The following is a 24,905-nucleotide window of genomic DNA, read 5'->3' as shown; positions in this document are numbered from 1 at the left end:
TTTGACTTTTTAAAAAGATTTATTAATTTTATGTATATGAGTGCTCTGTCTGTATGTACAACTTTTTGTGAGAAGAGAGCAGATCCTGCCATGTGGGTGCTGGGAATTGAACTCAGGACCTCTGGAAGAGCAGCCAGTGCTCTTAGTGGCTGAGCCATCTCTCCAGCCCTACTTTAACTTGTAACATTCTCCTAATTAATAAACTTCCTGAGAGGCCTCATTCAGTTTAGCTTTATCAACCCTACAGCTAAGGTGGCTGTAACATCATACCTGAAATCTATTATTTCCCCACTTTGCAGATTTGCTGTGTGGCCCATCTACTTGATAGTCCCACAAATATAATTGGTCAACATATTGATTTTTTTTTTTTACATATATTTTGGGGGTACTGTTCTGTGACTAGAAATTTGTGTGGTTCTCTTCCAGGTAGAAACAGTCATTAAGGGTAAATTGACTCCTCCTTGTTCCTGGGCAAAGCTGTCCTTTTATATCAGCAGTTGGGAAGCAAATATACCTAGGAGATGGCATTTTGATGAGAGGAGTCTGTAGTAACATACAAAAATGAACACAGAAACAGCCACAATCTACCTAATGTTCCCAACCAAAAGAAATCCTTGAAGGGTAGCTTTCAAAATTGTATCCTGTACCTTTCCCGGATTTCACTGTTAAGACCAAAGCTCCCTCCCAAGACTTATTAGCAGCCTGCACTATTTTTAAAATGCAGAAAAAAGGCCGGGCCATGGTGGCTTATGCCTTTAATTCCAGCTTCGGAAGGCAGAGGCAGGAGGATCTCTGTGAGTTCGAGGCCAGCCTGGGCTACAGAGTGAGTTCCAGGACAGGCGCAAAGCTACACAGAGAAACCCTGTCTCAAAAAACCAAAAAAAAAAAAAAAAAAAAAGAGTGTCATGAAACACATCTCCGTTTCATTTCCTAGTTTGGCTCCCTGCTCTGCTACAGTGGGCTTGCCTTAAAGGACAGACTTTGAAAATGACCCAAAATGGCTAGCTCCAGTGAACAGTGGGCCGAGGAAAAGCTGAAGTTAGAGAGGAAACTGCATTGATTTAAAAAGAGCTGCAGGCCAGGTCTGGTGGCTCACACCTTTAATACTAGTACTGGTCTACAATAGCTAGTTTGAGGCCAGCCAGGGCTGTATAGTGAGACCTTGTAGGGTTTTTAATTTTTGCTTGATGAAACAAACAAAAAAATCAGAGCTGGGAATGGTAATATACACATGAATCCCAGTACTCAGGAAATTGAAACAGGATTATTTTGAGGACAATATGCTACATAGTAAGACTACTTAAAATCAAAAAACAGAAAAAGGAGCCAGGGAGGTGGTGGCGCACGCCTTTAATCCCAGCACTCGGGAGGCACAGACAGGCAGATCTTTGTAAATTCAAGGCCAGCCTGGTCTCCAAAGCGAGTTCCAGGAAAGGCACAAAGCTACACAGAGAAAAACCCTGTGTCAAAAAGCAAAACAAAACAAAACAACAACAACAAAAAAAGTGGTTAGGTGTATGGCATTGTCCAGTCTCAGCCTTCAAGGTGTTGGGATTACAAGCACTCCAGGTTTTTCCTTACAAATTCTAATGGAGATACATTTCTGAGCTAAAGTGCCCAGCGGGGCTTCTTTGAGTCTTGAAATAACTAGAGTCAGGTAACGTCACTGGGCCAGTTAAAAGAGGGTGTGTGTAGGAAAGAAAGGTAGGATGTTGGAACACAATTAAATCCACCCAGAATTTTGTATAGTAATTTTGTTGGTGAATTTGTATAGAAGGTTTCAGATATCATGCATAGTTCGCGTATAACTGCTGCATACCTTATGAGTTACTTGATTTGGTAAGTGAATGCCCTTGAGGAAATAAATGTCCTATGGCAGTCATGAACAGAGATAACATTTTATATCAATCTCAAATTATAAATTATAATATCTTCTGTGGCAACCTCATTGATGGTTTTATTTATTTAACCATGTATGTGGGAAGTGAGATGGCTCAGGGATGAAAATGCTCTCCCGACATGGATGTGACATTGGGTCACTTATGGAGCCCATCTGTTGAAGGAGAGAGCGGACTTCCCCGAATCCTCCTTTGCTGTCTGTGCTTGACTTGTGGCATGTACACACACAAAGTGAATAAGTAAATGTAAAACAGAACTTTTCTCTCTTTTGTTTTTTTGAGGCAGGGTTTCTTTATGTAGCCTTGGCTGTCCTGGAACTTGCTGTGTAGACCAGGCTGGCCTCAAACTCACAGAGATCCACCTGCCTGAGTGCTGGGATTAAAGGTGTATGCCACCACTGCCTGGTGTGCTTGCTCATTTATTTATTTGTTTGTTTATTGTGGTGGTTTGAACCCAGGGCCTGGTGAACACTAAGCAAGCTTCCTTAGTCTCTTTTAGGCTTATGAAGAGGAAGACTGGGTTTCTGAGTGGTTTCTCAAGGTCATGAAGACAGCCAACACCCAAGACTGGATGCACTCAGTACTCTGCAACTCCAGCTTTGGCTTTGTTCCCAAGGCTAAGGGTAAATAACCATTCACATTTAACAAAGCCTATTGTTGGCAAACAGTGCAGTCTTGTTCTAGGGCAACGATATGGACTGACCTGGAGCAGAAGGAACTGCCTAGCCCCTGAAGCTCTGCCACAAAATCCACAAAACTATCTCCAAAGTCTTAAAACACTTTCTGCTAATCTAACCTACATTACAGCCCATGGATTCCAGATTATAGATGGACAGTGTAGTTCAGCCTTGGATAGGTAGATCTGAACTGAGTGTGTAAGGACTTCCTTGTCCTGTAGTTGCCTCCTAAACAGTTCAGTGTAGCAATTACACAGCATGCATATTGTATCAAGAATTACACACTGTGGTGGTGGTGGTGGTGGTGGTGGTGGTGGTGGTGGTGGTGGTGGTGGTGGTGGCGGTGGCGGCAGCGCACGCCTTTAATCCCAGCACTCAGGTGGCAGAGGCAGGGGATCTCTGTGAATTTGAGGCCAGCATGGGCTACAGAGTGAGTTCCAGGACAGGCTCTAAAGTTACACAGGAATAACCCTGTCTTGAAAAACAAACAAACAAACAAACAAACAAACATTACAAAGGAGGCAATTTCAAGTATACAGAAGGATGCATGTGGCCTATATACAAATACTATTTTAGGACTGGGTGTGGTGCCCCTTGCCTTTAGAACTGAGAAGGCAGAGGCAGGTGGATCTCTGAGTTCTAGGACAGCCAGGGCTACACAGTTAGACCTTGTCTCAAAAAAAAAAAAAAAAAAAAAAGCAAACAAAAATATTATTTTAAGGGACTTTAAATGTCCATGGGTTTTGGTATTCATGGGTACCAAATATCCGTTATTGGTGGACATTATTGTTACTTTAAAAATATTTTATTATTATTATGGGTGTTTTGGCTACATGTATGTGTTGCACGAATTCCTAAAAGTCTTATAATAAAAAACCTGGAGCCAGATATTGGGGTAAATGCTGAAAGATCAGAGAGACAAAGGAGCAAGCCACAGCTACTTCTCACCTCGCCAACTCCACGATTCCTCTGACTGAATGTCTGAGTCCTCAGCCAAAAGGAATCCAGCTGAAAGGGGCTTTAGTTTCTGTCTCCTCACGCCTTATATACCTTTCTTTGCCCAGCCATCACTTCCTTCCTAGTGCTGGGATTAATTACGTGTGTGCTTTCCAAATACTGGTAGCAAAGGCAGGAGATCTCAAGTGCTGGGATTAAAGATGTGTGACTGCCAAATACTGGGATTAAAGGTGTGTGCCACCACTGCCTGGTTCTGTTTCTCTCCTCGACTGAATCAATCTCATGTACTCCAGGGTGGCTTTGAACTCACAGAGACATGGATCTCTGTCTACTGAGTGCTAGGATTAAAGGTGTATGCCACCACTGCCTGGCCTCTATGTTTAATCTAGTGGCTTGTTCTGCTCTCTGATCTTCAGGCAAAATTTACTAGGGTACAACAAAATATCACCACATGTATGTCTATGCACCACATGGATGCACACTGACGCCAGAAGAGGGTGTTTATAGCAGATTTTCTTTTAGGCCACCAACCAGCTCCCAAATCACAAATGACACAGAGATTTATTATTAGTTATGAATACTTTGCCTTATCTTAGCTCTTATTTTAATGTTTCTCTTTATCTGTGTTTTGCCTTAGGGCTCGCTTTCTCTCTCTCTCTCTCTCTCTCTCTCTCTCTCTCTCTCTCTCTCTCTCTCTCCTGTCTGTCTGTCTGTCATATTTTACTGCTTCTAGTGTCTGTCTGTCTGGCAGCTGCCTGGCTTCTGGCTCCTGGTCCTGAGCATATCTTTCTCTTCTTCTCTCAGCCTAGGTTCTTCCTCCTACTTATTCTCTCTGCCCTTCAGCCCTGCCTATCCCTCTCCTGTCTAGCTATTGGCCATTCAGCTTTTTTTTTCTTTTTGAGCTGAGGATCGAACCCAGGGCCTTGGGCTTGCTAGGCAAGTGCTCTACCACTGAGCTAAATCCCAAACCCCATTCAGCTTTTTATTAGACCACTCAGGTGCCTCAGGCAGGCAAGGTGCAACACAACACATCTTTACATCATTAAACAAATGCAGCATAAATAAATGTAAGACATATTTACATCATTAATACAGCCGAAGTAAATGTAACACCTAGTTACATTTGCCTAGTTAAAGTAATTTTCACAACAGCTGTTGGCTATTCTGTAACTGTAGTTGTGAGCCACCGTTATGGTACTGTGAATTGAACCTGAGTCTTCTGGAAGAGCAACCAGTGTTCTTAACTGCTGCGCCAGCTCTTCTGGCCTTTTTTGTTTGTTTGTTCCTTGAGACAAGGTCCATTTTTGTAGCCCTGGCTAGCCTGGAACTCATTATGTAGACACCAGGCTGGCTCAGACTCACAGAGATCCACCTGCCTCTGCCTCTGGAGTGCTGTCAGCAAAGGCGTGCACCACCATACCCATTGGTGGGCACATTAGCATCCTTCCACTAGACAAGGTCTCAAGGAACATCTAGCACATCAGAGCCAGGGGTGATGGCAGAGGGGACTGGCCCCAAGCCTGAGGCTCCACCCACCCTAAGCTGAGAGGGTTTTGTTTCTTTGTGTGTCAGTCCTTTCTTCAATTCACTAGGGCAACTTCCTTTTCTCTTGCACACAGCTCCATGTTTTAATGAACTGTGACGTTAATTAAAATCTATTGATCCTTTCCCTGGGGCTGCCCCATTCACAGGTTACAGGAAGGCTTATGATTAAAAGGTACTTGTCCAGAAAATACCAAGCAGAGACTAGTGATTAAATCAGGTGCACAGATCTTCAAACAAACTTTTGATCAATCATGGTTTTTTCCTTTTATTTATTTATTTTTTAAAAGAATTTCATGTGACTTCTAACTTGTATTTAGTGAGGATGACCATGAACTTCTGCCTCCACTTCCTGAGTGCTAGGGTTAGAGACATGCACCACCATGCCCAGTCTATGTGGTGCTGGGGAGTGAACCCTGGGCATCACAGATGCTGAGCAAGTGCTCTACTACAAAACAACATTGCCAGCCCAATAAAAGGTTTAATTTGGAACAACTCTATATGTTGGAAAATAGGAGTCCAACACCCGGGCTGGGCTGTGACTAAGAGGTTTTTTTCGGTCTTCCTTCCTTTTTTTTTTTTTTTTTTTTTCGAGACAGAGTTTCTCTGTAGCTTTGGAGCCTGTCCTGGACTAGCTCTGTAGACCAGGCTGGCCTCGAACTCAAGGAGATCCACCTGCCTCTGCCTCCCGAGTGCTGGGATTACAGGCCTGCACCACCACCGCCCGGCTCTTCTTCTTCTTCTTCTTCTTCTTCTTCTTCTTCTTCTTCTTCTTTTAATTAAAAATGCATTTATTATTTTGTTTGTTTTGAGATAAAAATCTCACTGAGTGTTAACTCTGACTGGCCTGGAACTTGCTATGTAGAACTAGCTAGCCTCAAACTCTGTATGATCCTCCTGCGTCTGTTCCCTAGGGTAGGTAGCTCAATCACCTGTCAACTCTAGCTCCAGGAGATCTGATGTCCTCTTTTGGCCTCCATGGGCACCTGTACACACATGGAACATGCCCCCCCCCCTTATTAAAAAAACCCACAAAACAACAAAACCCTTTCCTCGTTCCATCACTAGTTTCTAGAGTTATTGGCTCTTTTGGGCACAGCAGAACCTCACACAGGGCTGACCTGGGACATCCCACCAAGGAAGTTCTTCCAAGGTTTTTGTTTTTGTTTTTTTCCAAGACAGGGTTTCTCTGTGTAGCTTTGCACTTTTCCTAGAACTCGCTCTGTAGACCAGGCTGGCCTCGAACTCAGGGAGATCCACCTGCCTCTGCCTCCCGAGTGCTGAGATTAAAGGTGTGTGCCACCACCACCCGGCTCTTCCAGTTTTTAACCCCAAAGCTCTGTGGCGAGTGGCCAAGCCACTGGTGCAGACCCTGTGAGGTATTAGGTAAGGAAGAAGGGCTGAGCAGACAAGGAACTATGGGGCTCAAGGTCCAGGTTATCAAGGACACGTGAAGGACAACACAGACATCTGAAGCGACTTTAGGAGAGTCAGCGGCTTTCAATATGGAGCTGATGACAGTCTGGGTTCTTAAAAATGTTTCATAAATGGAATCCGTTTTTGGCTGGTGAGTTGGCTCAGTTGGTAAAAATACTTGCGGCACAGCCCCGGTAACTGGAGTCTGATTCCTGGAGCCCATGTCAATGTGGATGGAGAGAGGTGACTCACCAAGGTGTGCTCTGGCCTCCTTGTCCGTCCACACTTGTGCTGCATCTATATGTCATGAACACACCATCTAAATAAATACAGTTTCAAAAATCAGTTGTTTTCTTTTTCTTTTTCGAGACAGGCTTTCTCTGTGTAGCTCTGGCTGTCCTGGAACTCACTCTGTAGGCCAGGCTGGCCTGGAACTCACAGAGATCTGCCTGCCTCTGCCTCCCGAGTGCTGGGATTAAAGTCGTGTGCCACCACCGCTCAGCTATATAATAATTTTATAGTCGCAGAAGGGAGTATATGTTATTGCATTTACCCAAACAGGAAAGCTCTGCTGTGGGTCTCAGATGCTATCTAACAGCATTCTTAGCTCTTGGGTTGAGTGAAGCTAGCGGGCTTGCTGGTAGGTTATTGCACTTCAGAGACTTTATTGTTAAAGTGATGTCAGGTCAGATAGAGAGAGAGGTGATACATGTCTACTAAGGGCACTAAAAAGCTTGGCATGGTAGCTCACATAAGAGGCTGAGGCAGAAGGATTGCCATGAATTCCAGGTCAACCTGGGGTACACACACCTGGGGTATAGTGTGAAACCCTGTCTCAAACAAAACAAAACAAAAATCACTAAACGAAGGGCTGGAGAGAGGGCTCAGTGGTGAAGGGTGTGTGCTGCTCTTCTAGAGGTCTCTTGTTCAATTCCAGTCTCCCAGGTGAGGCAGTTCACAATTGATTTAACTTCAGTTTCAGGGGACTCTAGCTTCCTGGACACCTGCACTCGTGTATATACCCGCACAGAGGCACACACACCACATACAAATAAAATGACACCTGACCCAAGCATCAACAAAATCTCAAGGGAACTAATAATTTCAGCTTTAGATGTGCATCATTCCAATCCTCCAGAATCACAGGATTCCAGTCAGTAGATTAGTCTGCAGAATCTCCCATTAGGTGCGACTCCAAACTACTGAGTGCTGCTATTGTTGGGATATTTGTATCTCTAAAATTCTTGTTGCAATTCAATCTTCAGTAAAATAATGTTAAGAAGTAGAGCCTTATTCAGGTGTGGTGGTGCAAAACTTTAATCCCAGCATTCCAGAGACAGAGGCAGGCAGAGCTCTTTGAGTCTGTTCTACATAGTGAGTTCTAGGACAACTAGAACTACAAAATGAGGCCCTTTCTCAAAACAAAAAAACACCCCCCCAAAAAAAAACCAACCACCAAAAAGTGGGGATTCTGGGAGATGGCTAGATCCTGAGAATAAGTCCATTGTAAATGAGGTCAAGGCCTCTTCTAAGAGACCTTTCAACTCTCTACCATGTGAAGCCCTATTTTATCTCCTCCCGAGGATACAGTGATTAAACTGCCATTTTGGAAACAGAAATAAGCCATGACCAGACATCAGAACTGCAGATAGGTTATTTCATATGTGTGCATGTGTGTGAGAACAAAAGACAACCTTGGGTGTAACTCCTCAGGTACTATTCATTTATTCATTTATTGTTTTTTTTTTTTTGGAGCTGAGTATTGAACCCAGGGCCTTAGCGCTCTACCACTGAGCTAAATCCCCAACCCTTCATTTATTGTTTTAATTAATTATTTTCTAATTTTATGTGTGTGTGTGTCATCTGCATGTATGTAAGTGTATTGTGTGTGTACCTGGTACCCTCAGAGGCCAGAAGAAGGCACTGGATCCCTTGGAACTAGAGTTACAAATGGTTGTAAGCTGACATGTGGGTGCTGGGAATCAAACCCCATCCTTTGGAAGAGTATCAAGTGCTCTGAACAGCTGAGCTATCTCTTCAGTCCCCCAATTTTTCTTTCTTTCTTTCTTTCTTTCTTTCTTTCTTTCTTTCTTTCTTTCTTTCTTTCTCTCTCTCTCTCTCTCTCTCTCTCTCCCTTCCTTCCTTCCTTTTTTTTTTTTTTTATGTATCCTAGACTCACTTTAAACCACATAGACAAGGATGACTTTGAGAGTCTGATTTCTAAATGTTGATATTTAGGCATGTGCTATAAACACTGTTTTATTTGATGCTGTGGACCAGACCCAAGGCCTTGTGCATGCCAAACAAGCTCTCTATCAGTTGAGCTACATTACCAGCCCTGTCTTCATTTTCTTAAAAAAAGATTTCTTGGGCTGGAGAGATGGCTTAGGGGTTAAGAGCATTGGCTGCTTTTTTAGAAGTCCTGAGTTCAATTCCCAGCAACCACATGGTGGCTTATGACCATCTATAGGATCTGATGCCCTCTGCTGGAGTGCAGGTATATATGCAGAACACTCATAGATAAAATATAAATAAATAAAAATTAAAAAGATTTCTTTATGTGTATAAATGCTTTGCCTCATGTATGTATGTGTACCACATGAATGCCTGGTGGCTGAGGAGGTCAGAAGATGGCATCAGCTTCCCTGGAACTGGAGTTCTGGAGAGTTGTAAACCCTTTGGGTGCTAGGAACAGAGCTCAAGATCTTTACAAGAACAAGTGCTCTTAACCACAGAACCATCTTTCTAGCTCCCTGTACTCATTTTTCCTGTACCCATTTTTTAAACTCCATTGTCATTCCCAAACTATTCACAAGATGCTTTTTAACAGCAAGAAGATTAAACCCACTGGACTGTAAACTCCTGAATGATATTGAGTTGATTTAATTCTTATATTTCTATTGCCCAACATACAAACAGAAACTGGAATTTCCTTTTACCCTCCTTCTTTCTTCTTTTTAAGATTTTTATGTGCATTGTGCATTTTATGTGCATTTTCGCTTGCATGTCTGTGTGAGGGTGCCATATCCCTTGGAACTGGAATTACAGGCAGTTGTGAGTTGCCATGTGGGTGCTAGGTCCTCTGGAAGAGCAGTCAGTGCTCTTAACTGTTGAGCCATCTCCCCATCTCCCCAACCCCCTCCCCCTTCCCCTCCCTTCCTCTCTTTCTTCTTCCCAGTGGGTTGCCCAGACTGACATAGAACAGCAATATCTTAACGAGTTGCTGAGTAGTGGAAGTGTCAAGAAGCAAGGTCTAAATGGTAGGTGGGTGGGTGATTAAGCTTCTCAATTACACAGAAGTACATGCCTGAGCGATTTTAGTTACTCAGGAGGCAGAGGCAAGAGGATCATGAACTTGAAGGAAGACAGCCTAGGCTACGCAGTGTGTCCCTGTGTGTGTGGGGAGCAGCAGGGCAAAAACCAAAACTTTTTAAGTAAACATGTTTGAAGAAATCCTTTTCATCAGTTAAAAAAAAAAAAAAGTGTACTCTTGTGTTTTTGGAGTCTAGCCAAATAGTTGATTTTTGAATGTGGGGTAGGCATCACGCTTGGGTCATAGTGGACACAAGGTGAGAGCAAGGGTAGGGAGGAAGAAGGCTCACGGTCATTTTTGTTTACAGGCAGTCTGCACTTGTATTCAAAGATCATGGAAATATTTTGCTGAATTAGCTGTATATGGTGGCTCCTGGAGGAGGGTGGGAAACATCAATGAACTGTAAAAGAAGTGTAACTATGCGGAGGAGCAAGGATGACCCTAAATCTCTCTAGAGGGGTGGGTTGTAGCTCTCTCTGATGGTTCAGCCTGGTGTCTGGCACCTAACAGGAATTCGGGGTGTATTTAATGACTGACTATATCTAACAGGATGAAGAGGGAGGGATCATTACAAATCAATGAGAATCCACGGCAGGAATGCAGAAACCGGAGGGCTCCATACACCTCTTTTCAGGTTTTCTGGATGTCAGTGAGGCACGCAAGTTCTGACCCACGTTCCTGGTCTCTAGGGAAGCCCCAGACCTGCCATTTCCGGATGAATCCCCACCCACCAGAGCACTTCCGGTCTCCAGTGCTGGAAGCGGCAGGAAGGTAAGTTTGCGTCTCAAGGACATATATAGACCTTGGAAATCATTCCTGACGCCTCCAGACGGAGGCGAATCCAGGCGACAGCAGCCCCTTACTTTCTGCGACACCTAGTATTGTGCGGCATAATTTCTCTCTCGCGAAGATTACAGGCCATTAGTCTCGGCGACGTCACTTCCGGTCACCTGGCGGATGGCCAGATCCGGATGTGACGTCAGCCCCACTTTGTTCCGGAAGGAGGCAAGGCTGGTCTTCGCATTTCCTCACTTAGCAACCCCGAGTGCAGCGGTGCTGGAGAGGTGTAGTCTCTTAAATAGAGTTGGGGATTTGGAAACTGAAAATGAAAGTCATCCAATTAAATTTAAACTCACCACAACGTAATTTTTAGTTACATATAATCCCAAATGTTCTGATCATATTTATACTAAAAAATTACTTATCCGAAATAGAAGTTTCATCAAATGTCCTGCATTTTATCTGGCAACTTTGGCCTTGAGCATTCCTTTGTCCTGGATTCTATTAGGGATCTTCTAGGCTTTGCTCCTCTGTGAGATAGACAAAAGTTCAACTGAGGCTGAGCATTGTATGTTTTAGATGCAAAGATGCACTTAGCTCCAAGCCCTGGAACTTGAAAAGTATGGTTCTGTGGGAGAGATCATCTCTATCATGTATGAAGTCATGGACTCCACAGTGGTGGAGGGCTGATAACTTGTTTGCCAGACACTAAAGGCTTTCTGATGCTCCGTCCAATGCAACAGATTAAAAAACAAAACCCCTCCAGTTAACAATTTATCCCACTCCTAAACAACATGCCACTTCCAGACCTATGCCACGTGGCCGTGTAGTTCACAGTTTTAAAAAAAAAAAGCTAGCTGTGTTGTAAAAAAGAATATACAGGGAACTGGCTGTGGGTTGTCTGTAAACATGTCCAGTTTTCATGTAAGGAATTCCCAGGGCTTAATTTCATCCCACCTCTCATCTTGCAAATGAACTCAGTTTGAGAAAAGATATACTACACACTTTAAAAAAACTAGTTCCTAGACTTGTTCTTGTATCCTCGCTTACTGAAACAATTGTCTTTCAGCATAATGGAAGGCATTACAATAAGTATCTTATTTAGGGGCTTTAATGTATCTCAGCGATAGAGTGCATACTTATCATATGCAAAACATGGGTTTGGGCTCCAGTACTCCTCTGTCTCCAGATTTAGATACCCAAAAGCTATGATGAGTCCTTTTGCTTCGTTGTCCCTACGTTTACCCTGTAGAGCGTCCTGACCTTTACCCCAAGACCTTTCTGTTTTTCACTCTGCCCAGTGTGGAAAATGATTGGGCATAGTTAGGAACCTGGCCTTTGCCTGCTCCAGCACTGGGCTGTTTCTGCTCTGAGTGGTGTAACTCAGGGCTTATTTTGCTATCATGGAGCCAGAAAGGGGTGTTCCTGGCAAGGTTGACCCTGCCCAGCTGTGTGGGTAGAAGGGCATCTTTTCTTATGCTGTAGATTGAGTCCCATAGCTCACGTCCTCTTGCAGATGAACTGGGGTCTTGCCTAAAGTCTCCCCTTGAGTCAGCTTTTGTAGCTACTCCTGATCTGTGCCTGGACCTCTTGCTGAACTGGTCTCAGTGCTGAGATCCTCGGGTCATGTGCACTGCTAAGCCTGTATGTAGCCTTTTCTACATGGACTCAGCATTCCCAGACTAGTCTTAGGAGCCAATGAAATAGATCAGGCTAGAGGTCAGTGGGCTTGGGGTCAGTTGGTGAGACAACCAACAGCCTTTCTGTTTCTTTCTTTTGGCAGTGAAGTGGTAAAAAGGCAAGGCAGAAATGCCAGAAAGGAGCCGTGGTGTGTGGTGTGTGGTGTGTGGTGTGTGGTGTGTGGTGTGTGGTGTGTGGTGTGAGGGCTTGGCAGTGAAGGATGTGGAAACGAGGTGCAGGAGACCACTGGGAGGAATGGCTTCCTTTGTGAATGATTAACTCCCAGCCAAAGGGGGTGACCCAGGAGGAGGCTCCACTTCATAGGAACTTTGGACTTGGGGCAGAGTGTCTAGAAGACCCGTGTGTGGCCTACAGAGGAGGAGGACGTGGCTGGGCATCAGGGCTGGGCTTGCAGGACTGGAGTAGGATCAGGTTCGCTGCAGGCTTCATGAATTCTTCAGCTTTCATTTCAGGTGGCTCGTTCTTGCAACAATGGCTATGGAGTCCACCAGCCCTGAGCTCTCAGAGGGGTGGCCATGACGGTAGGGTTCTGTCTGTGGTCTCATTCTCCTCTCTCTCTAGGCAGCTATGGATACAAGGCTTTGCTGAGAGATGTGGGCATGGCTGCAGCCCTACAGATCTTGCCCTGTCTCCTCCGAGCCCCGTCACGTCCGTTCCTCTGGGGGCCCCCATTGGCCAGGATGACCAGTGGTGTGGCCTTGGCAGAACGGGCACGACAGCTATTTGAGAGTGCTGTGGGCGCTGTGCAGCCGGGCCCCATGCTGCAAAGGGCACTGTCCTTGGATCCTAGTGGCAGACAGCTGAAGGTGCGGGACCGGAGCTTTCAGCTAAAGGAAAACCTCCACCTAGTGGGCTTCGGCAAGGCTGTATTGGGCATGGCAGCTGCAGCTGAGGAGCTACTGGGCCAGCATCTTGTGCAGGGTGTGATCAGCGTTCCCAAGGGGATCCGAGCTGCTATGGAGCATGCCGGAAAGCAGTAAGAATCCACTGGGGGAGGGCGGGGCTGCTCTCCGCTGCCCTTTGGAGGAAAACCCCTCTTCCTTCTTGGCCTCCCTGTCTCCTGGGTCTGGCCTGGTGGGCCTCCTTACTCATGTCACTGTCCCTGATGGACAGCTGGAAGTCAGGTGGGAGGAGAGGAGCCCACCCCATCCCATCCCCGTTTGCTCCCTCCTCAGAGAGATGCTGCTGAAGCTGCACAGCCACATCCAGGTGTTTGAGGGTGCAGAGGACAACCTACCGGACCGTGATGCTCTGAGGGCTGCACTGGCCATCCAGCAGCTGGCAGAGGGGCTCACAGCCAATGATCTGCTGCTTGTGCTCATCTCAGGTGTGGGTTCCAGATCAGCTGAGAACAACTCACAGGGGGATGTCCCAAATACCACGTCACAGGGTAAAGTGGGAACAAGAGAGACAGTGAGGAGCCTAGAGGGTACCATGCAGGGGGGAGGGGGGATGCCAGGGGTAGTCATCTGTTCTGAGCTGTGACGGTGAGGGCACACTAACATGCTAACACATCAGAACCTTTGGAAAACGTTTCTGTCTGCAACAGCGCCACCCAGGCTCTACAAGCCGGATTTCCAGCCCCCACAGCACTCTCTCTTTGGTTGTCTGCTGTTTTATTTCCTTGCTCTTCCTTAGTCCATGCTTTCAAAAAATATAATTTTTGTGGTGCTGAGGGCACGTCACACGGACTAGACAAACACTCCACTACTGAGCTATATCCCCAGCCCTTCTAGCATCTTCTGGGGTCTGGAGTACCCCAGCGAGGGGACAACTTCACTCCATGTCCACAGGGGGGCACTGTAACTCCACTGTCTTAGTCCACATCCCCCCTCCCCTGTGGTCTATCTGGTTCCCGTCTCTTCTTCCTGACACCCTCACTGGCTCTGCAGGTGGGGGCTCAGCCCTGCTGCCTGCTCCCATCCCACCTGTCACACTGGAGGAGAAACAGATGCTCACCAAGCTGCTGGCAGCCCGTGGAGCCACAATTCAGGAGCTGAACACCATCCGGAAGGCCCTGTCCCAGCTGAAGGGTGGAGGGCTGGCTCAGGCTGCCTATCCTGCTCAGGTGCACTCATCACTTCTTCAGCCAGCCCTGGGTTCCCCACATGTGACAGGGATAGGAAAGTTTAGGCCGACATACAAGTTGGCAGGGGCCTCGTCAGGGAAGTCCTGGGAGGAGGCCAAAGAGGGCCAGAGGGATGCTCCCTGGTTAGTGTTCTGCCAGCACACCTGACAGTGTCCAGGAGCAGATAGATGTGGGCAAGGAAGCATGCCAGGGGGTGTACACCCAGGACCGGTTTGTCCTTAAGGGCCCCGGGGCATGGAGGGTCAAGACTGAGCCTTATTTTTATGGCCTTTGTCTAGGTGGTGAGCCTCATCTTGTCAGACGTGATTGGGGACCCTTTGGAGGTGATCGCCAGTGGCCCTACTGTGGCCAGTTCCCACAGTGTGCAAGATTGCCTGCACATTCTTAATCACTATGGCCTGCGTGCCGCACTGCCACGTTCCGTGAAGACTGTGCTCTCTCGAGCTGATTCTGACCCCCACGGGCCACATACTTGTGGTCATGTTCTCAATGTGATCATCGGCTCTAATTCTCTGGCTCTGGCTGAGGCTCAGAGGCAGGCTGAGGTCCTGGGCTACCAAGCCCTTGTGCTGAGTACAGCCATTCAGGGCGATGTTAAAAATGTGGCCCGGTTCTATGGACTGCTAGCCCGGGTGGCTGCAGCCCGCCTCGCTTCATCCACGGCTGGGCATTCCTTGGAGGAAGAGGAGGAGGAGGCAAAACTCCATCAGCTGGCAGCTGAGCTCCAGCTCCCAGACCTGCAGCTGGAGGAGGCCCTGGAAGCTGTGGCGAAGGCTAACGGGCCAGTCTGCCTCCTGGCTGGTGGTGAGCCCACAGTGCAGCTGCAGGGCTCTGGCAAGGGTGGCCGGAACCAAGAACTGGCCCTGCATGTGGGAACAGAGCTGGGAAGACAGCCACTGGGGCCTGTTGATGTGCTATTTTTGAGTGGAGGCACTGATGGGCAGGATGGGCCTACCAAGGTGGCTGGGGCCTGGGTCATGTCTGATCTTGTCAGCCAGGCTTCTGCTGAAGGCCTGGACATAGCCACCTTCCTTTCCCACAATGACTCATACACCTTCTTTTGCCGATTCCAGGGTGGAACACACTTGCTGCAGACAGGGTTGACAGGGACCAATGTCATGGATGTCCACCTCCTGATTTTTCATCCTCAGTGACGGCATAGTTCCTATTTTGAGAGTATATGGGTATATATGGGCAGGATCTCGTGGGAAGATCACGGGCTTGTTGCCAGGGCCTCACTGTACTTTAGGATCCCTGTCCCCTTAGTCTGGCTCCCTGTTGCTCCACTCACCTCCCACAGATGGTCTCCATATCCATTCCCCAACTAGACTAGAAGACGAGGGCTCCTTTCCACCCCTTCTTCCTGTCATGTCAGCAGGTACCCCTGAGACCCGCAGGAAGCTCCTCAGCCAGTTCCCAGTCTTTATTTTCTCCCCAGGAGCCCATCTGCCAAAGTCCTCAGCCTGGTTCTCCCGTGGAGTAAAGTTAGGGAGCCTGAAAATAAAAAGAAGGATGTTGTGGGGGTCTCAGCTCACTGTCCTCAGTATGGCTGCGGGTAGCTGCTGGAGAGGGGAGCGTGGTGTGCTCCTAGCAATTTTGCCGGCATCTCACAGAGTTTCTCTGGGAATCTGGGAGGGTTGAATACGGCTCCTGGCAGCCTCAATGTGGGTGAGCAGGACAGGTTTAAGGATCGTTACCTATTCAACCATGACTCCCTGTGGCAACCTGGCCACTGTTTCTCCTCTTCCTGCTGTAGCCTGGCTGGGTGGAAATTTTCTACTTGACACCGAGGATATTCCTTCAGCATTTGGACTACTCTTAGCTCTCCTCCTTTATCTTACCCCCTCTCTTAAATATGCCATGCTCCCTACACGCCATGTTCCATGTGTTCTGGGTACACCGTTGGGGTCCTGGTGCCAGCATTCGGTACCTGTCTCCAGGACTAGAATGGTAGGTCAGAGCAGTGAAGGAGTTCAGCCATCTCTCACCCCCTCCTGTTTCAGCTGTCAGAGGTGAGTCCCTTGGGTGGGCCTGCAGCCACTGGCCTGGCTCCCCTTGAGCTTTCCTGCTCAGTATCAGAGCCCTCCGTTGGTTATCCTCACCGTACGCCACGGCTCCAATCCCTATATGAGTGAGCAACAGAATCACATAGGAATAAAAAGCCATAGAGAACAGTGAGGCCTGGGGCTGCTCCTATGGGCCCTTCTTCCACTGTGAGGATGTGCGGGAGGTCTAGCTCAGAGCTGATGTGTCCTGGGGTAGAGCTGCCCGTCTCCTTGGGCTCTGGACAGTCTGGCTGGCAGTTGGGCCATGACCTGGAGAGCTAGATCCTGCGTGTTCCAGGGACCAGGAGGGAGATAAACAAGGCAAGCTGACTCTGAGGACCAGAGAGGGTTAGGAGAGTGGAGTGGTGTGCACCATTTTCTTTACTGATGGAGACGGTCAAAGTCTCAGGGGATTTTGTCTTTACACGGGTGTTCAGGCCTCCACTAGAGGAGTCCTGCCTCTGTGTTCTTGACCTTGGGAATGTATTCCTGTTGGACACCAAGTTGCAGGCAAGAGCTTCGAGAGAAGAGGGCTGGGGACCAAGGACTTGTCTGTCAGCCACATCCTGTCTTTGTGTGGTGAGCATGTGAGCACGGGACACTGGTGTCAGAACGCCTCTGGTGCCCCCACAGGTGCTTTTCAGAGTAGGGTTGCTTGTGGGTATGGCTGCCTCCATTGCCTGCTGAGGGCCTTACGCATGGGCAGAGTCTTGTCTACCTTGGTCCCTTTTCTGTAACTATGTTTTCAGAGTCTGGGGACCAGGGTCTGAATTGGACCCTTTAGAGCAAACAGTTGGTGGACCTAACTCATTGTATTTGCTTGCCTATATATTTGGTCAGTCTAGATGATAAAAATATGCAGATTCCTCACAGTTAGTGCTCAATAGGACTTTTTTTTCCTCCCTAAATGTCAATTATGTAGGTGGGCCTGGTAGCACAGGCCTGTATATCCCAGGGTACTTGAGAGGCAGGAGGACTGAGAATTCATGGCTAGCCTGAGCTACAGAGAGAATTCAAGGCCAGCCTAGGCAGTTAAGTGAGATCCCATTTCAAAGAGCTTTAACAAGAAGGCTGGGAATACAGTCAATGGTACTTGCTGTTCTAGCGTGTGTGACGCCCTGGTTCAGTTCCCAGCCCTGAAAAGTAAAATAAATGAATGAATGGCTAAATACACAACACGTCTTATCAATTATGGATTATTGAAGGCACTCCCCTTCTTTGGTTTTTGGCTGCCAGCTCTCCTGACTCAGTTTTTGGCTGCCCAGATTCCCTTTTCATCTTCATGTGCTGATACTTTCCATGGCTAGAGGATTTTTCCATGAGGGTGCCCAGCCCTTCTTTACACTACAAACTCCTCATTGTCTGCAATTGGCATGAACTGTGAGTCTGGAGAGCCTTTTTGGGGTCAGCTTATCTAAACCCATTTGTCCTATACCTGGAGAACTAGAGAAGATGGTCTGTCGGGAGACAGAGGAAGGTAGTCACAGACCCAGACTGAGAACCTGGTTTGGATCCTTGAGTCATCCTCTGCTGCCCTTTGGGGCTCAGATACCCTGGGGCCAACCCAAGGCTCAGTGGAGTTAGGGGATGTACCTTTTCTTTCCTTGTTGCCTCTCGGGGGTTTGAGGATGGTCATGTGACCACACTTAGCCTCTTCAGGGATCTGTAAAGCAGGTTTCTTGGTCTCTTTGTGGATGGAAGGGCAGCGTGACAAGGAATTTGGTAGGAAATCCCATGCATGTGAATGGTGGGCTTCTACATAAAGGTGTGCATACACCTGAGTGTGCATGTGTAGGAGTGTGTGTCCAATGCAACCTCCAACCAGCCACTGAGCAGGCCTCCATACCCTCCATTCCAAGGTGCAGGCATTTGGTGTGGTTAGAATGTTGGGGGTGTTGTGGAACGTGGTGGGCGTGGAGACCTGAAAGGCTGGCAGAGGTGGGATGGAAGGCAGGTGGGAGCCTTGTGGGCCTGACCAGGGGAGTGAACCGTCCTTTGATAGCAGAGGCAAGGTTCATGGAGATTTCAGCAAGAAGTGATACCAAGAGGATGTGGCAGGATTGATGGAGAGGACAGGGGAGGAAGGTATGCGAGGAGGTAGGAGGGTTCCAGGTGGAGAGACACATCATGTGACTTCCAGCTTGTCCTTCCTTCCTTATGGCCTCAGTCCTGTAGCCTTCATTTAGGCCTGGCAACTCTGTTCTGTTTTTATTTTTTTTGAGACCAGGTCACTGTGTAGCACTGGCTGGCTTTCAGCTCAGAGCAATACATCTGCCTCTGTCGTCTCCCAAGTGCTGGGATTAAAGGTACCACCACACCCAGTTCATTGGCAACTCTTTAGATGCCCACTTTGGAATCAAGATGAAAGCCCTGGTTCAAACATCCTTGGGAATTAATGAGCCCCTCTGTCCCTGGGAATGTCATCAGTGCTGTGAGGATTTAGGAGGTGGAGAGACTGGACAGTTAGTTTGTCCATTAGAGGGTGTGGAGAGTGTCTGTTCCTATAAAATCTCACTGGAGTGGGCACTTCAGTGGCCTGGAAGGCGCATTAGAGGGGATCCAGGTCCCAGGCCCTTGTCTTGGCCTGTTAACCTGTCTTTCCTCCTTTTGCTGATGGAGACAGTGTTTGTGTCCCGCTCTTCTCTGGTGGGGTGGGGTTAGCAGCAGCAGAGGATCTATATGCGGAAGCTCGATGCAAACAGGAAGCTCAGGGAGAGAAAGGGGGAAAAGGGCTAGGTAGACGAAGCTATAGAGATGGCTGTTCTTCCAGAGGACCTGAGATCAGTGCCCAGCCGCCACATGGCAGTTCCAGCTGTCTGTAACTATAGTGCCAGGGATCCAACACCCTCTTCTGGTCTCTGTGAGCACCAGGCATACATGTGATGTACATACATACACACATACATACATGCAGGCAAACCACTTATGCACATAAAATTAAAAAAATAAGTCTTTAAAAATAGATAAAAATCTGTAAAAAAAATTCTGGAATATTAGTATCTTCCAAAGATACCTGTAAAGAGATCTCAATTTAGAGAGGCCCTCTTCTTGCCAGAAGGGGCCAAGATTGGAGCCAGCAGGACCTTGGTGTTCATGGCCTGAAGCCCAGCAAGCCACCTGCCACCTATGTCCTCTGACATGAGAATGGCAGTAGCCAGCCACCCCCTCCCTTTTTAAGACAGCGTCTCATATAGCTCAGGTTGGCCTTGAGCTTGCGATGTAGCCAAGGATGACTTTGAATTTCTCCATCTCCCTTTCTCTGTCTCATGAATACAAATGTGTGCCATCATCACAGTTTCATGTGGTGTTGGGGATCGAACACAGGCCTCCTGAGTGCAAGCTGAGTACTCTACCAGCTGAGTTAGATCTCCAGTCCCTTCTCCTTAGTGTGTGTTGTGTGTGTGTGTGTGTGTGTGTGTGTTTGGGAGTGCCCGTCACTGAGCTATACCTCCAGTTCAGGGATGGTATTTGAGTTATGGGTGGTCTAGGAACTGAGGAGGGCTAGCTGGAGCTAGTCAGCTACCTGTCTAGCAGGACGATGGTCCCCTTATGTCCCAGAAAAAAAGGTAGGGAAGCCTGCCTCCCTCTGAGTTTGGTTCATGCATGAGGGACATAGGCCCAGATTAGGGAGGGGATGGCTGGCCTGGCCCCAGGCTGGATCAGAAGATTTGGGGTGAGCCCTGACCCCAATGACTTAGGTAGACTTTCACAGAAGGCAGAGCTAGAGTGAGCTGTGCCCAGCCTGGGAGGGATCGTTGGGGTCAAGCCTCTTAGGAAACCACTTGTGTTGGTCCTGAGGCTTTGCTTACCCCCCCCCCCCCCCCCCCTTGGCCCAGGCTGGCTTGTGGTGGCTGGAGGGTGTGGGCTGGACGTGGCTATTTGGTCTATAGCAACTACACCAGCTCCATCTGGGGTAGAGTGGTGGGAGAATCAGTGGCTGCTGCTCTATCTACTAAAACGCAGTTCTGGTTGAGGGTGAGGGAGAGGTGGCGTCTGTAAATGTGTGCCCTAGGCGCTCAGTCCTTAGGCCAGCACGCTTAGTAACTGTAACTCATGGGATCATCTCGTCCACTACTGGCCCTGGGTGGGATCTGGTCCTACCCCAAAAGCTGTAGGATCAGGTCCTACCCCAGACCGGCAGCCTGAGGCCTTCCCTCAGAATGCACCCCTGTGGGAAGGTCCCCTGTGGGTCACCGCTCTCCCACCTATCCTTCTCTGGCTCTCCTGCAACCAGCAGAGAGCGCACTTGGGACTAGGAGCTTTTCAGACTTGGTCCCAGTCAGAGCCAGCCCTGCCTCCGACTGGAGCCCCAGCTGAGAAGGGGCCGGGGTGCTCAGCCCCTGTCCCTTCCGACTGCTCCTACTCCCCACCCAGCTTTAGGCTCTTAGCTCCTTCCGGTGGCTCCAGGTTGTCCCAGAAAGTGCACCTGTAGCTTCCCTCAAGAGGCAGGGCTCTGTCTCCACCTGCTTCCCGCCTCTTCACCCCACCCCTCCCACAGAGCCGGATACCTTTCTGTCTCTCCCGGTCCCAGGGAGCCAATTGCAGGAACATCTGTTCCCTGGCCTCAGATGCTGTTTGCAACTCTGGGGAATGCTGTCCTGGGCACCCTGTCTGGGCGGGAGCTGGTCAAAGACCCGTAGAGAAGGGAAAGATGTCCGGTTTCCTATGGCTTTGTGAGTCTCGGGGTCAATAGCTTGGAGGATTCCTGGGAGCTGGTGATAGGGGAGAGAGCTCTGCCCCGCCCCCTCTACCTGGGCAGTAGGAACAGCCCCAGCATATTCCGACCCACAAGCAACCCCGGGACAGGCACTTGTGAGGGTCACAAGGCGGTCAGTGCGGCTGATGCCCCCTGGCAATCTCCAAGCTGCAGCTCAGCTAGAGGCAGGGAGGACTGGGCGTAGACTCAAACCTTCAGGGGTGCGCTGTTCTGGGTGTCCCAGCTTCCCCCTTCACTCTGTCGGGGTCCCGGGAGGGTCTCCCTCAGTCTTGGGCCATCATCAGGAGCTGGGTACCAGGGCAAGGACAGCCTGCCAGCTCCCTGCTAGCCCTCTCCCTCCACCCTGCTCTTGCTGACCGGTAGGGCACCTGCGGCTAGCCCTCTGCTGCTTCCGTTGCCCTGGGCAGAGAAGTGATGTGCCGGGCTACCCACCGTCCCCACCTGCCCGCCCCCAGGGCTTCGGCTGCCCCGCGCCTGTGTCCCCGAACCCCCAGCTTACCTCAGTGGCGCTGTCTCCTCACCAGAGGCACTGCAGTGTGGGAACTGTCCCGAGGAGCCGGTTCTCAGCTGAAACAAAGAGGTGGGGGAGAAAGAGGGGGGGCGGCGGGAGAGGGAGAGGGTGAGTGAGCAGACGAGGAGTGAGGAGTGGAGGCTGGAGGGGGAAGAGAGAAGGGAGAGGGTGAGGGGAGAGGGGAGGACAACGAGCCGCCACTGCCCCTGCCGAGAGAAAGCCCGACTCCCCGAACTGGAGGGCCAAGAAAGGAGGGAAGAGGAAATGGGGAGGGGGCCAGGCTGAGAGGAGAGAGGGGCGGGGAGCAAGAGCAGGGTGAGGGGATTGGGGCAAGTAAGGGGGTGTGGGCAGAAGAGGGAGCCTTGCGGGAGAAGGGCCGCAGTGAGCGAAGGGGTCCCACCCCGTCCCATGCCAGGTTCTGATCTGAGACTTGAATGGGTAAAAAGCGATGCAGGAAAGCGGGGATGGCTGGGAGAGAGACCTGCCAGGCAAAGGACAAGGGCTGGTGGGCTGGCTTGGGAGGCCGGGGCCAGCCACAAAGGCTGGAGAACAAAGGTGTCTGAGGGAAGAGTAGGACCCCTGCTGACCGCAGGTGCCCCAGCCCTGAGCCTACACCGGAGTGTCCTGATCTCCGCTGGCAGCTTCACTCCCGCTGCCCAGGCTGGAGTGGCCCCTCGAGGTCCAGGGTCTGGGGGAACAGGCAGGGCTCCCTTTCCTTGGGAGCTCTGAACACCCTACCCCACACTCCACGATTGACCACACATCAGGATGCTGGTGTCACTGCCTTTGAAGGGGAGGGGGAAGAGACAGTTCATCGGGAGGGGGTCCGAGGGGCCCCATGGGAGGAGCAGAGGATGGTGGGCCTATGGAGGAAGCAGAGGGGTGGGAAGCCAAGCCGGGGAAGAGGCAGTGAGGAGTGGACACAGAGCGCTTCCCCACAGACCCACCTGAAGCTGAGGCCTCCCACACCACCCCATGTGCTTCTTGGGCTGCCTGATGCAGAAAGGTGACCCGACGGTCTTCGCTGTGACCCTCTTGCTGCCCAAGATGTGACCGGCAAGGCCACTGCCTGGGAAAGTTGCCTTGGCCAGCAGGGCTCAGCACGTGTTAGTGCTGGTGGAGGGAGGGGGGGTGTCTGGGGAGCAATCAGGTCTCCTCCGAAGTGCAGGAGCTCCTGCTGCCTTTCCTCCTGTACCTGCCCACCGAAGAAAGTTCTCCTCTTGTTCACCCTGAGATTCCTCATAGTCATTTTCGGGAGCAAGGGGGTGGAGCATATAAAGCTATGGTGGTGGTTTGGGGGGAGAGTTCGCCCTCAAACTCCACCCAGCAGGGTCACATCACTGGGCTGTCACAGAAGTCTTCTCCAGGGACCTGAGCCCCAGAAAGGAAAAAGACTTTTCTTCCTTTCTCATTACTTCAACAACAACAACAACAACAACAACAACAACAACAACAATTTTTAATGTTAGGGCTGGAACCCAGGACTTTGCTTATGCTAGACAAACGTGCTACCGCCGAACTACATCCCCAGTCCTTGTGTGTGGTGCATGTATGTGTGCATATGTGGGGATGCTCCCACCCATGTGGACGCATTTGGTCAGGGGTACTCTGGCACGTCTTCTTCAGTGGCTTCCCCACCTATTTTTTTGAGACAGAGTCTCACTAAACCTCACCTTTTTGGCTTGCCTGGCTGACCAGCAAGTCCCTGGGATTCACTGTCTCTGCCTCCCAGTTGCAGGGATTCTAGTCTCACAGCCACACCTGGCTTTCACTCAGATCCTGGGGATCCGAATTCTAGTCTTTATGCTTGCCCAAAAGCACTTTACCTACTGAGCCCCTTTTCCAGCTCCTGACCATCATAGTCCTTATTATCACCATCATCACCATCGTTATTATTATTGGAGATAGGAACTTACTACGTAGCTAGGCTGGCCTGGGACTCCCTATGCAGTCCAGGCTGAACTGCAGTCCTCCTGCCTTAGCCTACAGGCATGCACAATTATGCCTGGTTGTTTGTTTTTGTTTGAGCTGAGGACTGAACCCAGGGCCTTGTGCTTGCTAGGCAAGCACTCTATCACTGAGCTAAATCCCCAACCTGCCTGGTATTTTAAACTACTTTTTATTTAAGAATTATTTTGAACTTAAAGTTGCCAGAATAAGAATAGTATGAATGACACCCATATGTCCTTGTGGGTATATTTTTATATATTTAACTTTTTTTTTTTTTTGAGACAGAATCACACTCTGTAGCCCAGGCTTTGCTGGTACTTGCTATGTAGCTGAGGCTGGCCTTGAACTTGCAGTGATTCTTCTGCCTCAGCTTCTCCAGTGCTGGCATTATAGACAAAAGGCATTGTGTCAGCTTATTCAACTATTCTTTTTTTTTTGTTAAATTATTTTGATCCTCCCCCCCCCCCCATGTAATGGCCCTGGCTGTCCTGGAATTCGTTGTGTAAACCAGGCTGGTCTCGAACTCACAGGGATCTGCCAGCCCCTGAGTGCTGGGATCAAAGGTGCGTACCAACGCCCGGCTTCTATTTTGATTTTTTAAATGACAGCTCTTGCATGGATGTCTGTGGAGCACATGTGTGACTGGTGTCCGTGGAGGCCAGAAGAGGGTAACAGATCCCTGGAGCTGGAGTTGCAGATGGTCACGAGCTGTCACATGGTCCTGGGAATCAAACCCAAGTTTTTTGCAAGGGCAGCCAGCGCTCCTAAGCATTGAGCCGTCTCTGCAGTTCTCGAGTAGTCTTACTGCTCAGCTGTTGGTGTCCTCCTCCGTTTGCTTTTTCTTTCTGTGTTTGCCATTCATGCATTCATACATCTTCCCATTCCCACTCCAGTTGGTTAAATAAGTTGCCGACTTTTAAAGGATGGCTTAATGACTCTGTCTTGTATGCTGGAGCCAAACCTGTGGAGCTCAGATCATGTTGTGTGGAATGAATGAAGTGAATGAATGAAGGGACGTCACCTACTGGGATCCCGAGGCCTGGCTGGGGTAGGATGAGCTGTGCTGGGGCTGTAGTCCTGGGAGGGAAGCGATTGAGTGGGAAGGAGGTTTGCCCACCAGAAAGTGAGCATGTGGTATTTCCTGGGTGTGGAGCTGTAGCATATGTCTTGGGAGATGGTGGCAGGCAAGCAGGCAAGCAGGCAGGCAGGCAGGCGGAGTGGAGCTGTGAGAGTGAATGGCCATGCCAAAGCACCTGGGCACACTTGAGAGGCAGATACTGTCTAGCCCTGAGGTAGGAGGGAAGCTGCT

General features: G+C 49.2%; 1 protein-coding gene and 1 long non-coding RNA gene across 2 annotated transcripts; one reads left to right on the top strand and one right to left on the bottom strand.

Annotated features, from left to right (window-relative positions):
• The first annotated feature begins 10,540 nt into the window (after positions 1–10,540).
• Glyctk (glycerate kinase) lies at positions 10,541–17,398 on the top strand. Its single transcript, XM_036194367.1, has 5 exons — positions 10,541–10,574; positions 12,846–13,260; positions 13,460–13,611; positions 14,177–14,352; positions 14,652–17,398. Exons 2-5 carry the CDS (start codon positions 12,884–12,886, stop codon positions 15,525–15,527), a joined length of 1,581 nt encoding a protein of 526 aa, XP_036050260.1. The 5' UTR covers positions 10,541–10,574; positions 12,846–12,883; the 3' UTR covers positions 15,528–17,398.
• On the bottom strand, positions 13,971–21,689 carry LOC118588061. Its single transcript, XR_004945493.1, has 3 exons — positions 21,635–21,689; positions 15,665–15,867; positions 13,971–14,379 (listed from the first exon to the last, which is right to left on the bottom strand). It is a non-coding gene; the product is annotated as an uncharacterized LOC118588061 (long non-coding RNA).
• Positions 21,690–24,905: the final 3,216 nt, after the last annotated feature.

Source organism: Onychomys torridus, chromosome 7 (genome assembly GCF_903995425.1).
Source record: "Onychomys torridus chromosome 7, mOncTor1.1, whole genome shotgun sequence".
In the NCBI taxonomy this organism is placed as follows: Eukaryota; Metazoa; Chordata; class Mammalia; order Rodentia; family Cricetidae; genus Onychomys; species Onychomys torridus.
Note: the sequence above shows the minus strand (reverse complement) of the source record. Positions and strands in the feature narration are given on the sequence as shown.

Coding starts and splice junctions, on each gene's coding strand:
- Glyctk (XM_036194367.1), top strand. CDS start 12,884: ATGGCTGCAGCCCTACAGATCTTGCCCTGTCTCCTCCGAGCCCCGTCA. Junction 13,612..14,176: donor GCTGCTTGTGCTCATCTCAG/GTGTGGGTTCCA, acceptor CTGGCTCTGCAG/GTGGGGGCTCAGCCCTGCTG. Junction 14,353..14,651: donor AGGCTGCCTATCCTGCTCAG/GTGCACTCATCA, acceptor GCCTTTGTCTAG/GTGGTGAGCCTCATCTTGTC.